The sequence below is a fragment of the Coregonus clupeaformis genome, chromosome 11 (genome assembly GCF_020615455.1).
Source record: "Coregonus clupeaformis isolate EN_2021a chromosome 11, ASM2061545v1, whole genome shotgun sequence".
In the NCBI taxonomy this organism is placed as follows: Eukaryota; Metazoa; Chordata; class Actinopteri; order Salmoniformes; family Salmonidae; genus Coregonus; species Coregonus clupeaformis.
Window position 1 is genome coordinate 40,656,927 of NC_059202.1, and position 17,868 is coordinate 40,674,794.

Sequence of the window (17,868 nt, forward strand, 5' to 3'; positions counted from 1 at the left end):
TGACCGTTATGTCACTCACCTTGCCTCGATCTTCAGCGAATGGAAAACGTGCCTGCCTTCTGTTCTAGTATTTGTATGAGGAGAAAGTATAGTAGCCTACATGATATTTGTATGATAAAATACCTTATACTTACTGGGAGATAAGTAAAAGCAACATGTTTTATTGATAAACTGCTTTACTCTTTTTTAAATATCAAGTACCAAAAAAAATACAAAACAGCTCCCTTTTGTAAATGGCTTATGGACCTGGATGATTTGCATGCTTCAGCTATAAGGAAAACACTTGGAAAAAAACCTGAGGTGTGGATCTGCCTGATCAAGGCTCTGCCGGAATCACTGATCTACAAATCTTGCATCTCAAATAACTACTCAAATGGTCAAGACTGGCGATTCTGCTCAGGCTGATCACCTAGAATGCGCTGCTTGACATGTCATAACTGGAACAGCGTTGGCCGTAGCTCCAGCCACCTCTGGTGTAGCTGCTGATTTAGGTCAGGGGAGAAGGTGCAGTCTATAGCCTTCTGGGACAGAGTCCACATGTCCTCCTGACTGAGGTTGAAGGTAGAGGCTGCCAACTGGTACTCCTGAGACAGGTCCGTGCAAAACACCCCCTTGTCGTCTGTCTGAAAACAACAAGAGTACTGTCAAGCTCCCACAAGATAAGTGTGCAACTCTGCCTTGCACGTAAATCATTCATTGATACCAATGAGAGACTTGAGCGGAATGTCTCAAATGTTTCATTGAATGGGAAATCAATTTACTCTTAATTCAACACTTCTCAGTTTTAAACGTTTATGCATCGAACACATTTTGGGCAAACACTTACACAGATCACACTGGGGTGTCCCATTTGGTACCAGTACAGGAAGTGATGTTGAGAATAGGATGACACTGTCTGACCCTTGACATTAGAGGTCAGGCATAGTTCTGCGAGGAAAGGTTTAAGGTATCAGAAAGATACAGTATATGAAACAGCTTGGATAGAGGCAACATGTGCTACCATAAGATCAACAAACAGTTTCTATAACCCTTAGCCCTGTTCATGTTTTCTAGATAATTTAGATCTAAAGAAAAAAATCTAGCCTTACAGAAGACCGATATGGTCAATAAATAATCATTTTAGAGCAATCACTAGACTCATTCCTGCCCTGACCATACCATTCTTACCCAGAGGTGTGTTATGCTTCCGCACTTTATCAACCAGGCTTTGTGACCCGCCCACTTCAGGGTGTAAGAACGTCCCATGACCAATCCTGTCAGGTGGAATGTTTAGCAGCAGCTCTGATTCGTCCGCCTGAGATGGCACCTGGAACATTGCATTTTAGTCAAAACGAATGAAATAAACTCACAAAACTATTATCAAAAAAACATTATATCAATTGGCATTGCTTGAATCAGTTAAGTTTTGATGGTACCTACCTCTGACAGGTGTAGAGATAGTTTTAGTCCACAGTTCTTGGCTTTTTGCAAGGCGGGAAGGAGATCTCTGCCATGGCCCACCTTGGAAATAAATTAAACATTTTACATGACAGTAATTTCGCAGAAGCTCCTATCCAGAGTGACTTAGAATCAGTGCATTTATGACATCTTGAGAAACGTGTCAACCATAAGCAAGGCACTGATCCACTACTGACCGTAGGATCTCCACTGAGGTCCAGCCCAACCACCAGACCACCAGTAGACAGCATGAAGTCCTCCGCCAGTTTAACGGTCTCCATAGCAACCTCTGTCCCATTCCTACGGTCAACAGCTACCAGGAACCTAAATGGGGGAAAATATGTTTTTATGTTACTTGAGGTATCAATGTTTTCATTGTAAGTTACTATACATTTTTATAACTATTACCATACCAATTTCTATCAATAAACATTTTTCGAGTATTTATTTCCTTACATTTGAGTCTCTTATCCAGATAATGCATACATTTTAATACTTTTTTGTACTCGTCCCCTGTGGGAATCGAACCCACAACCCTAGCGTTGCAAGCGCCATGCTCTAACAACTGAGCCACATGAGGCTCCATCCTTGATTGTTTTGAAACAGCACTTCAGCATTCATAAGTAAAGCACGCATTACAAATGCATTGAAAACATACCTGACTTCAATGTCCACTCCCTCATTTTTACATTGACGGATGGCCTGGATGACCGTTTCCACATACGTTCTCTTTGTCATTCCTAAATTATACAAAGCAAATGTAAGCGAAACCCTGCATATAAGCGATCGATCCAATCCAGTGTGTCTAGCTTGTGGTCTTGCCTGTGGTCGTCTCCTTTCGTGGGGTACTTCTCAGTTCTAAATATTTTACTCCATCTGCTGCAAACTCCCTGATGACATCTTTGGTAACCTAGAAACAATGACGGATTTAATCAATTTTCTCAAACGTGTTCAATGGTAGGGTTGCTCCAGGCTCCATCGAGTCAATACTGTTAGGTTTAAATGAGTGAAACTGCATACAAGTGACCATAGACAAATGTGTAATTTACCATAAGAATGTCCTCCTCTGTATCTACTAATTGATGGATGACTTTGAAGACCTTGAAACACCTGGAGAGATGACAGGTTGTTGTGACAGTAAAATTACAAAACGTGTATTTTATGACAGCTTAATGACAGTTTTTATCCCAGGCCATTCAACTCTCAAATCGCCCACAACAATTCTCCATAGATCTGCTGTGGATTACCCAGAATTCCATACCCTTACAACTGAGTGCATTAGACAATGTAAACACACTAATGTGCCAGATGACGTATTCCCCATTTTATGCTGGAATTTAACAATTTATTTACACCTTTACACTCAGAAATGTATCAAGTTGGGTATATACCAGCTGACATTTATAATACAACAACTTTATTTTATGGACAATGATGGTCCACCTGTATCATACATTTGCGATTTATGTTTTCATTAACTACTGTTGATTTGGCGTCAAATAAGACACTCTACAGGGCTCCAGACTAAAGTTTTCCCCTGGTGGCACTCGTGCCACAAACTTGTACCTCAGTTGGTGGCACCAGCCCATGATTTGGTCGAACCCCCCCAAAAAATATAATTGTGGCATCACGCAATAGAAAAATGTGTAATCATCTTATAAAGTCATTATAAAGTCATTCACAATGCTTTATAAGAAGTGTAATAGACTACTGAGATGGTATTCAATAAATAAGTTGTTACATCTAACATATCCAAGCAGGATTGCATATGATTCAATATATTTTGATATGCAACCTAATCCAGTGATTGTCATGAATTTTGGATTGACAATTAGGCTATTATTGTTATATTATACCATCAAAATAGGGCTCCAGAATTGTCCTTTGTTTTTGGTTCAATAGATGTGCACTAATATGACATATAGGCCTAATTCAATTGGTGCCAATTCACCACCTGAAGAAGTGGGAACTCTAGGACCCTATAAAAATCGGTTACATTTTTTGGCCAAATTATGAAAACAGAGGAACAGGCCGAAAAGATACTCATCCATCTCGGGTGCAGAACAAAATATGAAGTCTAAATCGGAATCAGAAACAGTGACATTCATACTAACCCAGATGCCATTTATGGTCTCCTCAGTAAGCATTTCAGCTGCAGTCAATACTCATATCCCACTCGAAGATTTCTACATGATTCTACCCAAAGAACAGGAGCAGCCATTTGAATACTGGCTGAGACTGAACCGAGCAGCACACACTGCTACAGAAGGCCTGAAGGAACAGGGTAATGCAAAGGATGATCTCAACACAGGACATTACACACATGTTCATCAGGAACTGCCCAAGCAAAGAACATTCAGAGCCAGGGCTATTGACAAGTGGTCTGCACATGAAGTACAAGATGTGCTAAACGACTACCGCGCTGAGATGAGCTTCAAAGCCAATGCAAAAGTGCACAGAGAAACGAGTGAGAGAATCTCAGTGAACAGAATTGAGGTTAGTTTTACTTCAGTCCCAGATAAACAGGAGCCACAGCTACAACAACCTAAGAGCTCAGATCAGTCTGTTCTAGAGCAGGGTTTCCCAAACGTTTTCACTCAGGCCCCCTTCCAGTATTGGGGAACATTCTGTGCGCGCGCACGCCACATCTAGCACTGTTCATGACACAAACTGTTCAGACACTTCTTATTGGCGCAGAGAACATTTTGCAGGTTTAAAGCTTATTTCCTGCAATTCTACACATTTTGTCATGGGGTGCAAAGTAAATTATTGCAGTTTTAAAAACGCATTTCCTGAAATTCTACACATTTTGCCATGTCTTACGTATGTTCATGGGATATTTGAGTTGGCTAAAAAACCTAGCTAAAATAACATTACCTGACATGGGTTAGTTGATCTGGACATTTCTGACAAGTTATAAATAGCTATCTAAGGTATGCAATGACTGACATGACAAGGAAAACTGATGATGTACTACCCCTCGCGCAACCCACCATTTGGGAACCACTGCCCCAGAGAGAGTCATTTATATGCTAGAGAAGGTCTTGCTGCCTGGCCCTAGCCCAGCTCAGTCTAACAGGGAAAAGGACTGATTGAAGATTGAAGGCCTGAATGCCACACCATGTGATGTGTGCCATGATGCTACTCATTCGGCTCTCTCTCACTGCCGTGAGAACAGGCGGTGTTTCCAGTGTCATTCAGCTGACCATTCCAGGTGGAACTGCCAGGAGATGAAGAGAACCTTGACTCCGTTGGAGCAGGGAAATTAACTGGTCTGCGCTCAGGAGAGGACAGTGCAGATCATAAGAGTGAGCCTCCCATCACCACCATTGATGATATGGAAGATCGTGAGTCACTATACCAGCTTTACAGCAACAGTCTCCCAGACCACAAAACTGTCATTTTTCAAGGTGCACAGAGAATTCCGAGGACTGACAGTTCATTCTACACACCCGTCTCTGTCGAAAATGGCCCTACGCTAAAGTGGATCAATAGCATGCACTCTGAGTGAGGCAACCGAAGCAAGCCCGTTACAATCCAGTCCTGCCATGAAAAGATATTCGGCTGATGATGCTGGCATTGATGGCTGTGGTGGCCATCAGGTCACCCCTAAAGCAATGTATGACCTTGACGTCTCATTCCTGCAATTGTTGTGCCAGGTCAAGCTGATGAGATGATACTGATAGAGCTACTAAAAGAAACAGACAGTTACTGGAGACTCATGTCCTTGCCTGGCAATAATTAAAGTGATGAACACTCTCAGTTTATGTCACTTCTTCCAATTCAGAGAGGTTGAGAGGTGAGTCTGGGCCAGACAGTTGGTACAGTCAAGCAAAGGGTGACATTACAGCCACAGGGTGAACATCTTGTTTAGGGCAAGTTACCTGCATCTGCAGTCATATCATTAGGCAGCACAGTGAACCCACTCAAGTCCAGACCAAAACACATACTGGTAGGGAGGGTTATCAAATCAAATTTTATTGGTCACATACACATGTTTAGCAGATGTTATTGCGGATGTAGCGAAATGCTTGTGTTTCTAGCTCCAACAGTGCAGTAATATCTAACAATTTCACAACAACACACAAATCTAAAGTAAAGGAATGGAATATATACAGTGGGGAGAACAAGTATTTGATACACTGCCGATTTTGCAGGTTTCCCTACTTACAAAGCATGTAGAGGTCTGTAATTTTTATCATAGGTACACTTCAACTGTGAGAGAAGTAATCTAAAACAAAAATCCAGAAAATCACATTGTATGATTTTTAAGTAATTAATGTGCATTTTATTGCATGACATAAGTATTTGATCACCTACCAACCAGTAAGAATTCCGGCTCTCACAGACCTGTTAGTTTTTCTTTAAGAAGCCCTCCTGTTCTCCACTCATTACCTGTATTAACTGCACCTGTTTGAACTCGTTACCTGTATAAAACACACCTGTCCACACACTCAATCAAACAGACTCCAACCTCTCCACAATGGCCAAGACCAGAGAGCTGTGTAAGGACATCAGGGATAAAATTGTAGACCTGCACAAGGCTGGGATAGGCTACAGGACAATAGGCAAGCAGCTTGATGAGAAGGCAACAACTGTTGATGCAATTATTAGAAAATGGAAGAAGTTCCAAGATGACGGTCAATCACCCTCGGTCTGGGGCTCCATGCAAGATCTCACCTCGTGGGGCATCAATGATCATGAGGAAGGTGAGGGATCAGCCCAGAACTACACGGCAGGACCTGGTCAATGACCTGAAGAGAGCTGGGACCACAGTCTCAAAGAAAACCATTAGTAACACACTACGCCGTCATGGATTAAAATCCTGCAGCGCACGCAAGGTCCCCCTGCTCAAGCCAGCGCATGTCCAGGCCCGTCTGAAGTTTGCCAATGACCATCTGGATGATCCAGAGGAGGAATGGGAGAAGGTCATGTGGTCTGATGAGACAAAAATATAGCTTTTTGGTCTAAACTCCACTCGCCGTGTTTGGAGGAAGAAGAAGGATGAGTACAAACCCAAGAACACCATCCCAACCGTGAAGCATTGAGGTGGAAACATCATTATTTGGGGATGCTTTTCTGCAGAGGGGACAGGACGACTGCACCGTATTGAGGGGAGGATGGAATGGGCCATGTATCGCGAGATCTTGGCCAACAACCTCCTTCCCTCATTAAGAGCATTGAAGATGGGTCGTGGCTGGGTCTTCCAGCATGACAACGACCCGAAACACACAGCCAGGGCAACTAAGGAGTGGCTCCGTAAGAAGCATCTCAAGGTCCTGGAGTGGCCTAGCCAGTCTCCAGACCTGAACCCAATAGAAAATCTTTGGAGGGAGTTGAAAGTCCGTATTGCCAAGCGACAGCCCTTAAACCTGAAGGATCTGGAGAAGGTCTGTATGGAGGAGTGGGCCAAAATCCCTGCTGCAGTGTCTGCAAACCTGGTCAAGACCTACAGAAAACATATGATCTCTGTAATTGCAAACAAAGGTTTCTGTACCAAATATTAAGTTCTGCTTTTCTAATGTATCAAATACTTATGTCATGCAATAAAATGCAAATTAATTACTTAAAAATCATACAATGTGATTTTCTGGATTTTTGTTCTAGATTCCGTCTCTCACAGTTGAAGTGTACCTATGATAAAAAAGTACAGACCTCTACATGCTTTGTAAGTAGGAAAACCTGCAAAATCGGCAGTGTATCAAATACTTGTTCTCCCCACTGTATATCAGAATAAATGATCTAGTTATTCTGTCTCTTCGCAGCAAAATCTACAGAGCTGAGATTGTTGTATGCCCCATTTATATAGCATTCTGTTAGTGGCAAGAATTTTGTATAATAATTAAAATTGAAAAACTCAGTGTTGAATCAAGTGTTTTTTGTATCAGTTCATATACCATGTGCCATGGAATTGGTACATCGAAAATCTCTTCCCATTTATTTTGCAACCTGTATGGCACTGCTATCAACATTTCTGTCCTCAAATGAAATTTATATATTTTTATTTTCTGCCAATTTGTATCTTTAATATATGGCAGACAAGTTCCCTACCTTCTCCCTCTTCCACTTGCCCCCTCCATTTTTGCAGTAATGCTGCAATCAGTTGGTTGGAACTTACGACATTTCGATAGCTGCATGTGACATAACTCCACCATTTCAATTCATAATATACTAATAAAAATATATATATTTTAAAATACAGAATCTATTAATCTAATTTCCATGTGGGTTTTATGCTAGCTAAGCTTCCTCTTTATAACTTGAAAATACATCTTCTTTAAGAGTGCTGTTAATATCCCTTTGACGACTGAAGATTCATCTATACTGTGTCCCATCATTGCAGCTTGGCAATAAATGAACTATCCATCCACTAGTCCTTCATGTGCTGACTCACTGACTTGGGGGACGGGACCGAGAGATCACATGAGCACATACATCAGGGGTGTCAAACTCACTCCATGGTGGGCCTAGTGTCTGCTGGTTTTTTCCTTTCAATTAAGACCTAGACAACCAGGTGAGGGGAGTTCCTTACTAATCAGTGACCTTAATTCATCAATCAAGTACAAGGGAGGAGTGAAAACCCGCAGACACTCGGTCCTCGGTGGAATGAGTTTGACACGTGCCATACATGATAACAACCAATGCACTATGGACTCAGAAAAAGAAACAATCAATCAATTCTGTCATACATACTCATCCAGAGTCCTCCGCTGACCACTGCGAATAGCAGTCATGCCGTGTTCGATGTTGAGATGTGGCTTTCGAGCCACGAGTTTCTCGATGGTTGAGAAGCTGACAGAGCCATTGAGATGGGCATGAAGCTCCTGGGTAGAGAAGAGAGGATGACACAAGGAGTTACAGAGTACCAACCTGTTAGACTGAAATATATGAAGAGTGAATAATGCCAGAAATGAACCGCGCAGGAGGGGCGACAGAACGCCTTACTAACACCTTGTGGAACGTCTGACTAGCGAAGCCATAAGCCAAGCCATAAGACTCCTGAACAGCTAACCATGGCTACCCGGACTATTTGCACTGCCCCCCACCCCATATTTTTACGCTGCTGCTACTCTGTTAATTATTTATGCATAGTCACTTTAACTCTACCCACATGTACATATTACTTCAACTAGCCGGTGCCCCCGCACATTGACTCTGCACCGGTACCCCACTGTATATAAAGCCTCCCTACTGTTATTTTATTTTACTTCTGCTCTTTTTTTCTCAACACTTTTTTGTTGTTGTTTTATTTTACTTTTTTTTAATTAAAAATAAATGCACTGTTGGTTAAGGGGTTTAAGTAAGCATTTCACTGTAATGTCTGCACCTGTTGTATTCGGCGCATGTGGCCAATAAAATTTGATTTGATTTGAATGTGTGAATGTCACTGGCGTAACACAGTTTCTCTGGATCCCCGCAAGGTCGGAGTTGTCCTCCCCCTCCGAATGCGTCAGCAAGACAAATAAAAAAAAATGCAATGCGTCAGCCAGACAGCCACACACGAAGTATAGACTACCAATCGCTGTCCATGGTGCTGAAATTGCGGCTGCTTATCGAATCGATGATAGGCTCTCTGTTTATTGGTAAGCCTATTTAGTCATAATTTTCTCATGTTAAGACAAACATTTCACAAAGCTATACATGGTGTTGCAATGCTGACATTTAGACTGCTGGCTTGCGGCAATAATGTAATTACTTGTTGAGTAATAAAAGTTGGAAATTCAAACAAAGATTGTAAACTTAATTTCCAATGCAACAGCATACTAATCAGCTACCAATGTATTTATTTTATATACACAACTGTTCTGTATAGCCTACCTGAACATGCATGGCATGGGCCGTCGGGCTATCTCCTTGGATAGAAAGTTGTTGTGCGTAAAACCAGTCTATTAATGCCAAATAAAAGTCAAAATAAAAGCCAAATAAAAGTCCACCCTCAAAACACTACACCTTACTAGGGATCGTTTCATTATGCAGTGTATCATACTATCTATAGCTATATACAGTATTAAGCTGCTATTTATAAACTTTTTATACAAATTACACATCAAATAGCCTAACAATTCTCCTCAAGTATTCCTTGCTGCATCTAATTTTCTCTTAATAATGAAGGTTGTTATTATTAAGGGAAAACAAAATCCAAACCTACATGGCCCTGTGTGAAAAGGTGTTTGCCCCCCCTGTTATAACACAACTCAACTGCGGTTTATCACACCTGAGTTCAATTCCTCTAGCCACACCCAGGCCTGATTACTGCCACACCTGTTCTCAATCAAGGAATCACTTAAATAGGACCTGCCTGACAAAGTGAAGTAGACCAAAAGATCCTCAAAAGCTAGACATCATGCCGAGATCCAAAGAAATTCAGGAACAAATGAGAAAGAAAGTAATTGAGATCCATCAGTCTGGAAAAGGTTAGAAAGCCATTTCTAAAGCTTTGGGACTCCAGCGAACAACAGTGAGAGCCATTATCCACAAATGGCGAAAACATGGAACAGTGGTGACCCTTCCCAGGAGTGGCCGGCCGACCAAAATTACCCCAAGAGTGCAGCGACGACTCATCCAAGAGGTCACAAAAGACCCCACAACATCATCCAAAGAGCTGCAGGTCTCACTTGCCTCAGTTAAGGTCAGTGTTCATGACTCCACCATAAGAAAGAGACTGGGCAAAAATGGCCTGCATGGCAGAGTTCCAAGACGAAAACCACTGCTGAGCAAAAATAACTTGTCTCATTTTTGCCAGAAAACATCTTGATGATCCCCAAGACCTTTGGGAAAATACTCTGTGGACTGACGAGACAAAAGTTGAACTTTTTGGAAGGTGTGTGTCCCATTACATCTGGCGTAAAAGTAACACCACATTTCAGAAAAAAGAACATACCAACAGTAAAATATGGTGGTGGTAGTGTGATGGTCTGGGCCTGTTTTGCTGCTCCAGGACCTGGAAGACTTGCTGTGATAAATGGAACCATGAATTCTGCTGTCTACCAAAAAATCCTGAAGGAGAATGTCCGGTCATCTGTTCGTGACCTCAAGCTGAAGCGAACTTGGGTTCTGCAGCAGGACAATGATCCAAAACACACTAGCAAGTCCACCTCTGAATGGCTGAAGAAAAACAAAATGAAGACTTTGGAGTGGCCTAGTCAAAGTCCTGACATGAATCCTATTGAGATGCTGTGGCATAACCTTAAAAAGGCAGTTCATGCTCGAAAACCCTCCAATGTGGCTGAATTACAACAATTCTGCAAAAATTCCTCCACAGCGCTGTAGAAGACTCATTGCAAGTTATCGCAAACGCTTGATTGCAGTTGTTGCTGCTAAGGGTGGCCCAACCAGTTATTAGGTTGTAGGGGGCAATCACTTTTTCACACAGGGCCATGTGGATTTGGATTTTGTTTTCCCTTAATAATAACAACCTTCATTTCAAAACTGCATTGTGTTTACTTGTGTTATCTTTGACTAATATTTAAATTTGTTTGATGATCTGAAACATTTAAGTGTGACAAACATGCAAACAAATAAGAAATCAGGAAGGGGGCAAACACTTTTTCACACCACTATATATTATGAAGGCTACAACCTTCTCAGTCTGTCTGTTGTAACGGACATTGCAGTTGCACAAGCAGGACGCAGTCCCTACACTTTGGACACATTTTGTGTGATGTAGGCTTTATACAGTGCATTCGGAAGGTATTCAGACCTTGACTTTTTCCACATTTTGTTACATTACAGCCTTATTTTAAAATTGATTACATTTGGTTTTTCCCCTCATCAATCTACACACATTACCCCATAATGACAAAGCAAAAACAGGTTTTTAGAAAAACTGAAATATAATATTTACATAAGTATTCAGACCCTTTACTCAGTACTTTGTTGAAGCACCTTTGGCAGCGATTACAGCCTCGAGTCTTCTTGGGTATAACCCTACAAGCTTGGCACACCTGTATTTGGGGAGTTTATCCCATTCTTCTCTGCAGATCCTCTCAAGCTCTGTCAGGTTGAATGGGGATCGTCGCTGCACAGGTATTTTCAGGTCTCTCCAGAGATGTTCGATCAGGTTCAAGTTCGGGCTCTGGCTGGGCCACTCAAGGACATTCAGAGACTTGTCCCGAAGCCACTCCTCTGTTGTCTTGGCTGTGTGCTTAGGGTTGTTGTCCTGTTGGAAGGTGAACCTTCGCCCTAGTCTGAAGTCCTGAGCGCTCTGGAGCAGGTTTTCATCAAGGATCTCTCTGTACTTTGCTCCGTTCATCTTTGCCTCAATCCTAACTACTAGTCTCCCAGTCCCTGCCGCTGAAAAACATCCCCACAGCAAGATGCTGCCACCACCATGCTTCACCGTAGGGATGGTGCCAGGTGTCCTCCAGACGTGACGCTTGGCATTCAGGCCAAAGAGTTCAATCTTGGTTTCATCTGTCAAGAGAATATTGTTTCTCATGGTCTGAGAATCTTTAGGTGCCTTTGGCAAACTCCAAGCGGGCTGTCATGTGCCTTTTACTGAGTGACGACTTCCGTCTGTCCACTCTACCATAAAGTCCTGATTGGTGAGTGCTGCAGAGATGGTTGTCCTTCTGGAAGGTTCTCCCATCTCCACAGAGGAACTCTGGAGCTCTGTCAGAGCGACCATCTGTTTCTTGGTCACCTCCCTGACCAAGGCCCTTCTCCCCCGATTGCTCAGTTGTGCCGGGTGGCCAGCTCTAGGAAGAGTCTCGGTGGTTCCAAACTTCTTCCATTTAAGAATGATAGAGGTCACTGTGTTCTTGGGGACCTTCAATGCTGCAGAAATGTTTTGGTACCCTTCCCCAGATCTGTGCCTCGACACAATCCTGTCTCGGAGGATGCACCTGAGCTCAATTTCGAGTTTCATAGCAAAGGGTCTGAATACTTATGTAAATAAAGGTATCTGTTTTTATTTTTAATACATTTGCAAAAATTTCTAAAAACCTGTTGTCGCTTTTCCATATGGGGTATTGTGTGTAGCTTGATGAGGAAAAACATTATTTAATCAATTTTATAATATGGCTGTAACGTAACAAAATGTGGAAAAAGTCAAGGGGTCTGAATACTTTCCAAATGCACTGAACAAAAATATAACCGCAACATGCAATAATTTCTTTGATTTTACTGAGTTACAGTTCATATAAGGAAATTAGTCAATTGAAATAAAATCATTAGGCCCTAATCTATGGATTTCACATGACTGGGAATACAGATATGCATCCGTTGGTCACAGATACCTTTAAAAAAAGATAGGGGTGTGGATCAGACAACCAGTCAGTATCTGGTGTGACCACCATTTGCCTCTTGCAGCGCAACACATCTCCTTCGCATAGAGTTGATCAGGCTGTTGATTGTGGCTTGTGGAATGTTGTCCCACTCCTCTTCAATGGCTGTGCGAAGTTGCTGGATATTGGCGGGAACTGGAACATGCTGTCTTACACGTCGATCCAGAGCATCCCAAACATGCTCAATGGGTGACATGTCTTGGTGAGTATGCAGGCCATGGAAGAACTGGGACATTTTCAGCTTCCTGGAATTGTGTACCGATCCTTGTGACATGGGGCGGTGCATTATCATGCTGAAATGAGGTGATGGCGGCGGATGAATGGCACAACAATGGGTATCACCGTATCTTTGTGCATTCAAATTGCCATCGATTAAAATGCAATTGTGTTTGTTGTACGTAGCTTATACCTGCCCATACCATAACCCCACCATGGGGCAGTCTGTTCACAACGCTGACATCAGCAAACCACTCACCCACACAATGCCATACACGTGGTCTGCGGTTGTGAGACCGGTTGGACGTACTGCCAAATTCTCTAAAACGACTTTGGAGGCAGCTTATGGCTGAGAAATTAACATTCAATTCCCTGGCAACAGCTTTGGTGGACATTCCTGCAGTCAGCATGCCAACTGCACGCTCCCTCAAAATTGAGACATCTGTGGAATTGAGTTGTGACAGAAGTGCATATTTTAGAGTGGCCTTTTATTGTCCCCAGCACAAGGTGCACCTGTGTAACGATCATGCTGTTTAATCAGCTTCTTGATATGCCACACCAGTCAGGTGGATGGATTATCTTGGCAAAGCAGAAATGCTCACTAACAGGGATGTAACATTTTAGAGAAATAAGCTATGTGTATATGGAACATTTTAGTGATCTTTTATTTCAGCTCATGAAACATGGGACCAACACTTGTTGTGTTTATATTTTTGTTCAGCATAGTTGCTGCCATGAAAATATAACACTACGGTCTGTGTGCCTCCTGCGTAGCTTAGCCAATGTTTGCAATGATGATGAAAAAAGAACACTCAATTGCTAATTAGACTGCATGTCCGTCTCGCTACGTTCCACCTCTGGGCAGCCGAACGTTCTAGGCAGCCGAGCATGTATCCGGACCAGTAAAAAAAAAAGTTTGTAGGCTACACCAGTGACCAGACAAAGGCGATCAAGGAAGAGGGAGCAGCAGCGGAGCACTCAGCACAGCAGCTATGTAGGCAGTGGAGTGGGTACTCAGATAGATTTTTAAAATGTGCAGAAACATCCATATTGTTTGCCTGGGAAAATTGGGATACAGAAACTCCATATCCGTACCCACTCCGGGGGGAAAAACACGGAACCACAGAAAATCCATGGGTGTGTTCTAGCGGTAAAGGCGTCCGCATGCTTCCCAGCCTAAACAGTTCGGAACAGTTTGTGCATATATTATGACGACATTTTAGTTTGTTTTGGTGTTTGGCAAGGGTTTTTTCCGGTTGTTCGTGCACAAAAAATATATATTGAGGCAAGCCGAAGTCTACACCCCTTCCTCTGTGTTTGGTCAAGAGTAGACATTCTTAAATTAAGTGTTTGTTGTCAGTCAACGAGACACAAATCGTTTTCATGCAGAAAAAATGACTTGACAAATACTGCACCAAACATCTTAGATGAAAACTTGCACGACTAAGATCTCCTCGGCAAAAACGTCTAAATTAATGACAGATTCCCTGAGTTTTCGTAGATTAATTCTGACTATTTTGAGGCTACGATGTCTCAAAATGGACAAACAGTACTATAACAATTACTTTTTATAGCTGTTTACAGGCCTCCAGGGCCGTATACAGCGTTCCTCATGGAGTTCCCTCAATTCCTATAGGACCTCTTAGTCATGGCAGATAATATTCACATTTTTGGTGACTTCAATACTCACATGGAAAAGTCCACAGACCCACTCCAAAAGGCTTTTGGATCCATCGACTCAGTGGGTTTTGTCCAACATATCTCCGGACCTACACATTGCCACAGTCATACCCTGGATCTAGTTCTCCCGTGGAATAAATATTGTGAATCTAAATGTTTTTCCTCATAATCCTGGACTATCGGACCACCATCCTATTACGTTTGCAATCTGAATAAATAATCTGCTCAGACCCCAACCAAGGATTATCAAAAGCCACGCTATAAATTCTCGGACAACCCAAAGATTCCTAGATGCCCTTCCAGACTCCCTCCACCTACCCAAGGATGTCGGAGTACAAAAATCAGTTAACCACCTAACCAAGGATCTAAATGTAACCTTGCACAATACCCTAGATGCAGTCGCACCTCTAAAAACAAAATACATTTGTCACAAGAAATTAGCTCCCTGGTATACAGTAAATACCAGAGCCCTGAAGCAAGCTTCCAGAAAATTTGAACGATAATGGCGCTCAACCAAACTGAAAGTCTTCCGACTAGCTTGGAAAGACCGTACTGTGCAATATCAAAAAGCCCTCACTGCTGCTCGATCAGCCTACTTTTCCAACCTAATTGAGGAGAATAAAAATAATCCAAAATGTATTTTTGATACGGTCGCAAAGCTAACTAAAAAGCAGCATTCCCAAGTGAGGATGGCCTTCACTTCAGCGGTGATGAATTCATGAACTTATTCAACGAAAAGATCATGATCATTAGAAAGCAAATTACGGACACCTCTTTGAATCAGCGTATTTCTCCAAAACTCAGTCTGCACAGAATTGCCAGGACCTAGGATCAATGGAGACACTCAAGTTTTTTTATCCTGTATCTCTTGACACATGAAACATGGTGAAGCTCCAAAATTGCCTACCCTGGAAGCCTGTGTTTATGACATAAGGAAGTGGATGGCGGCAAATGTTGTACTTTTAAACTCAGACAAAACAAAGATGCTAGTTCTAGGTCCCAAGAAACAAAGATCTGCTGTTTGATCTGACAATTAATCTTGATGGTTGTACAGTCGTCTCAAATAAAACTGAAGGACCTTGGCGTTACTCTGGACCCTGATCTCTCTTTAGACGAACATATCAATAATTTTTCAAGGGCAGCTTTTTTCCATCCTCGTAACATTGCAAAAATCAGAAACTTTTTGTCCAAAATTGATGCAGAAAGGCTCATCCATGCTTTCGTCACTTGTAGATTAGATTACTGCAGTTAGTGCTAAATACGGCTGCTAGAATCTTGACTAGAACCAACTAATTCTATCATATTACTCCAGTGCTAGCCTCTCTACACTGGCTTCCTGTTAAGGCTAGGGCTGATTTCAAGGTTTTACCCTCTAACCTACAAAGCATTACATGGACTTGCTCCTACCTACCTCTCCGATTTGGTCCTGCCATACATACCTACACGTACGCTATGGTCACAAGACGCAGGCCTTCTTATCGTCTCTAGAGTTTCTAAGCAAACAGCTGGAGGCAGGGCTTTCTCCTATAGAGCTCAATTTCTATGGAATGGTCTGCCTACCATGTGAGAGACGCAGACTTGGTCTCGACCTTTAAGCCTTAACTGAAGACTGAAACTCTTCAGTAGGTCCCAGGGGTGCGAAGGTGGAGTGACGAACCGCCCTTGCTGTCTCTGCATGGCTGGCTCCCCTCTCTCCACTGGGATTCTCTGCCTCCGACTCTATTACGGGGGCTGAGTCACTGGCTTACTAGCGCTCTCCCATGCAGTCCCTAGGAGTGGTCCGTAACATCATGCCAGGCTTTTTTCGCTATACTCGACTTGAGTGTTTTGAGTCACTGACATGATCTTCCTGTCCAGTTTTGCGCCCCCTTCGGGCTCGTGCGGTGGAGGAGATCTACGAGGGCTTTACTCAGCCTTGTCTCAGGGTAGTAAGTTGGTTGTCTGTTGATATCCCTATAGTGGTGTGAGGGCTGTGCTTTGGCAAAGTGGGTGGGGTTGTACCCTGTCTGGTTGGCCCTGTCCGGTGGTATCGTCGGACAGGGCCACAGTGTCCCCCGACCCCCCGTCACAGCCTCCAGTATCTATGTGCCGGGGAGCTAGGGTCAGTCTGTCCTATCTGGTGAAAATCTCCTGTCTTATCTGGTGTCCTGTGTGAACTTCAGATAGAACAATGTGCAAATAAATGATAGAACGCACCAATAGGATCTCACCAGCTCGTGTTTGGCTCTGCCCACTATGATTCATTTGCTACCGTTGGATAAGACAGGCTCTGGTCTATCTTGGGTTAGTAAAAAAATTTTTTGACGAAGCACCGCCCAACACAAGTTGTAGTCTTTTAGAGACTGGAAAAAATGTGTTTGTATATTTAGCAATGAATCCACCGATAGGAGGCTGAATGACATCCAATGGCTCTATCAAACAAAGACAACCATATCTACACGCACAAAAATGTACTGCGATCAGTATAACATAGCCTTCTCGAAATGCCACAAAGCAGGACTACATTTATTTTTAGATCTCGCCCTCTTAGGGTGTATCATTCAGCCCGCAAAGCCCATACCTGCCTTCCTCCTGGGCAATTATGTGTGAAACATATCTCACTGTCCTAGAAATGCCTCGGACATTATGAAAACAAGCCCAGATTCCCCCAGGGTGAAATTCCCTTTAATAAGCCTTAATGGCTGTCAAACTCAGCTTCTCCAACCGGCTAACGTCAGCTAGCTAACACTAACGTTTACACTTCTAAAAAACAACTTAATTGTCTTCAGGTAAAAAAATTAATAATCCTATATATTGTAGACGGCTACTTACCACCTTTGGCAGCTGTCGGTAGAATAAATCAGCCTCCTTCTCCATTCTAATTGTTTTATTCGGAAATAAATGTACTCAATGATCTATGAACCTGTGCGATCATCACGTTCTTTCCATCACAGATCCTTCTTCTGTTTTCAGTGCTTATTTAACTGTTGCAACAGTGAAACAATGCCCTCCTTCTCCTTCTTCTATAATATTATGGCGGTCCGCAAACAAACGTTAGAGGTGCATGCTGCCACCTACTGTACTGGAGTGTGTAGTCAATCACAGTTTACAGACTAAACGAATAAAGAAACAAACATTTAAGAGAAACTAAACCCTCCTATCGAATCCTGTACTAATAAGAAAAAAAGAGTCCTACTAACTTTAACAATCCCTTCCAAACCCACCCCATCCAACCTCAATAACCCTACACATTAATTTTTTGCTCTCTTCC

At 42.5% G+C, this 17,868-nt stretch overlaps 1 protein-coding gene across 1 annotated transcript; it reads right to left on the bottom strand.

Moving 5' to 3' along the window:
* Nucleotides 1-145: 145 nt before the first annotated feature.
* On the bottom strand, nucleotides 146-17,600 carry adal (adenosine deaminase-like). The gene is made up of 10 exons (XM_041869119.2): nucleotides 17,430-17,600; nucleotides 8,131-8,261; nucleotides 2,487-2,547; nucleotides 2,260-2,347; nucleotides 2,096-2,177; nucleotides 1,635-1,761; nucleotides 1,420-1,500; nucleotides 1,168-1,306; nucleotides 827-927; nucleotides 146-623 (listed from the first exon to the last, which is right to left on the bottom strand). The coding sequence occupies exons 1-10, from the start codon at nucleotides 17,472-17,474 to the stop codon at nucleotides 432-434; spliced, it is 1,047 nt and encodes a 348-aa protein (XP_041725053.1). The 5' UTR covers nucleotides 17,475-17,600; the 3' UTR covers nucleotides 146-431.
* Nucleotides 17,601-17,868: the final 268 nt, after the last annotated feature.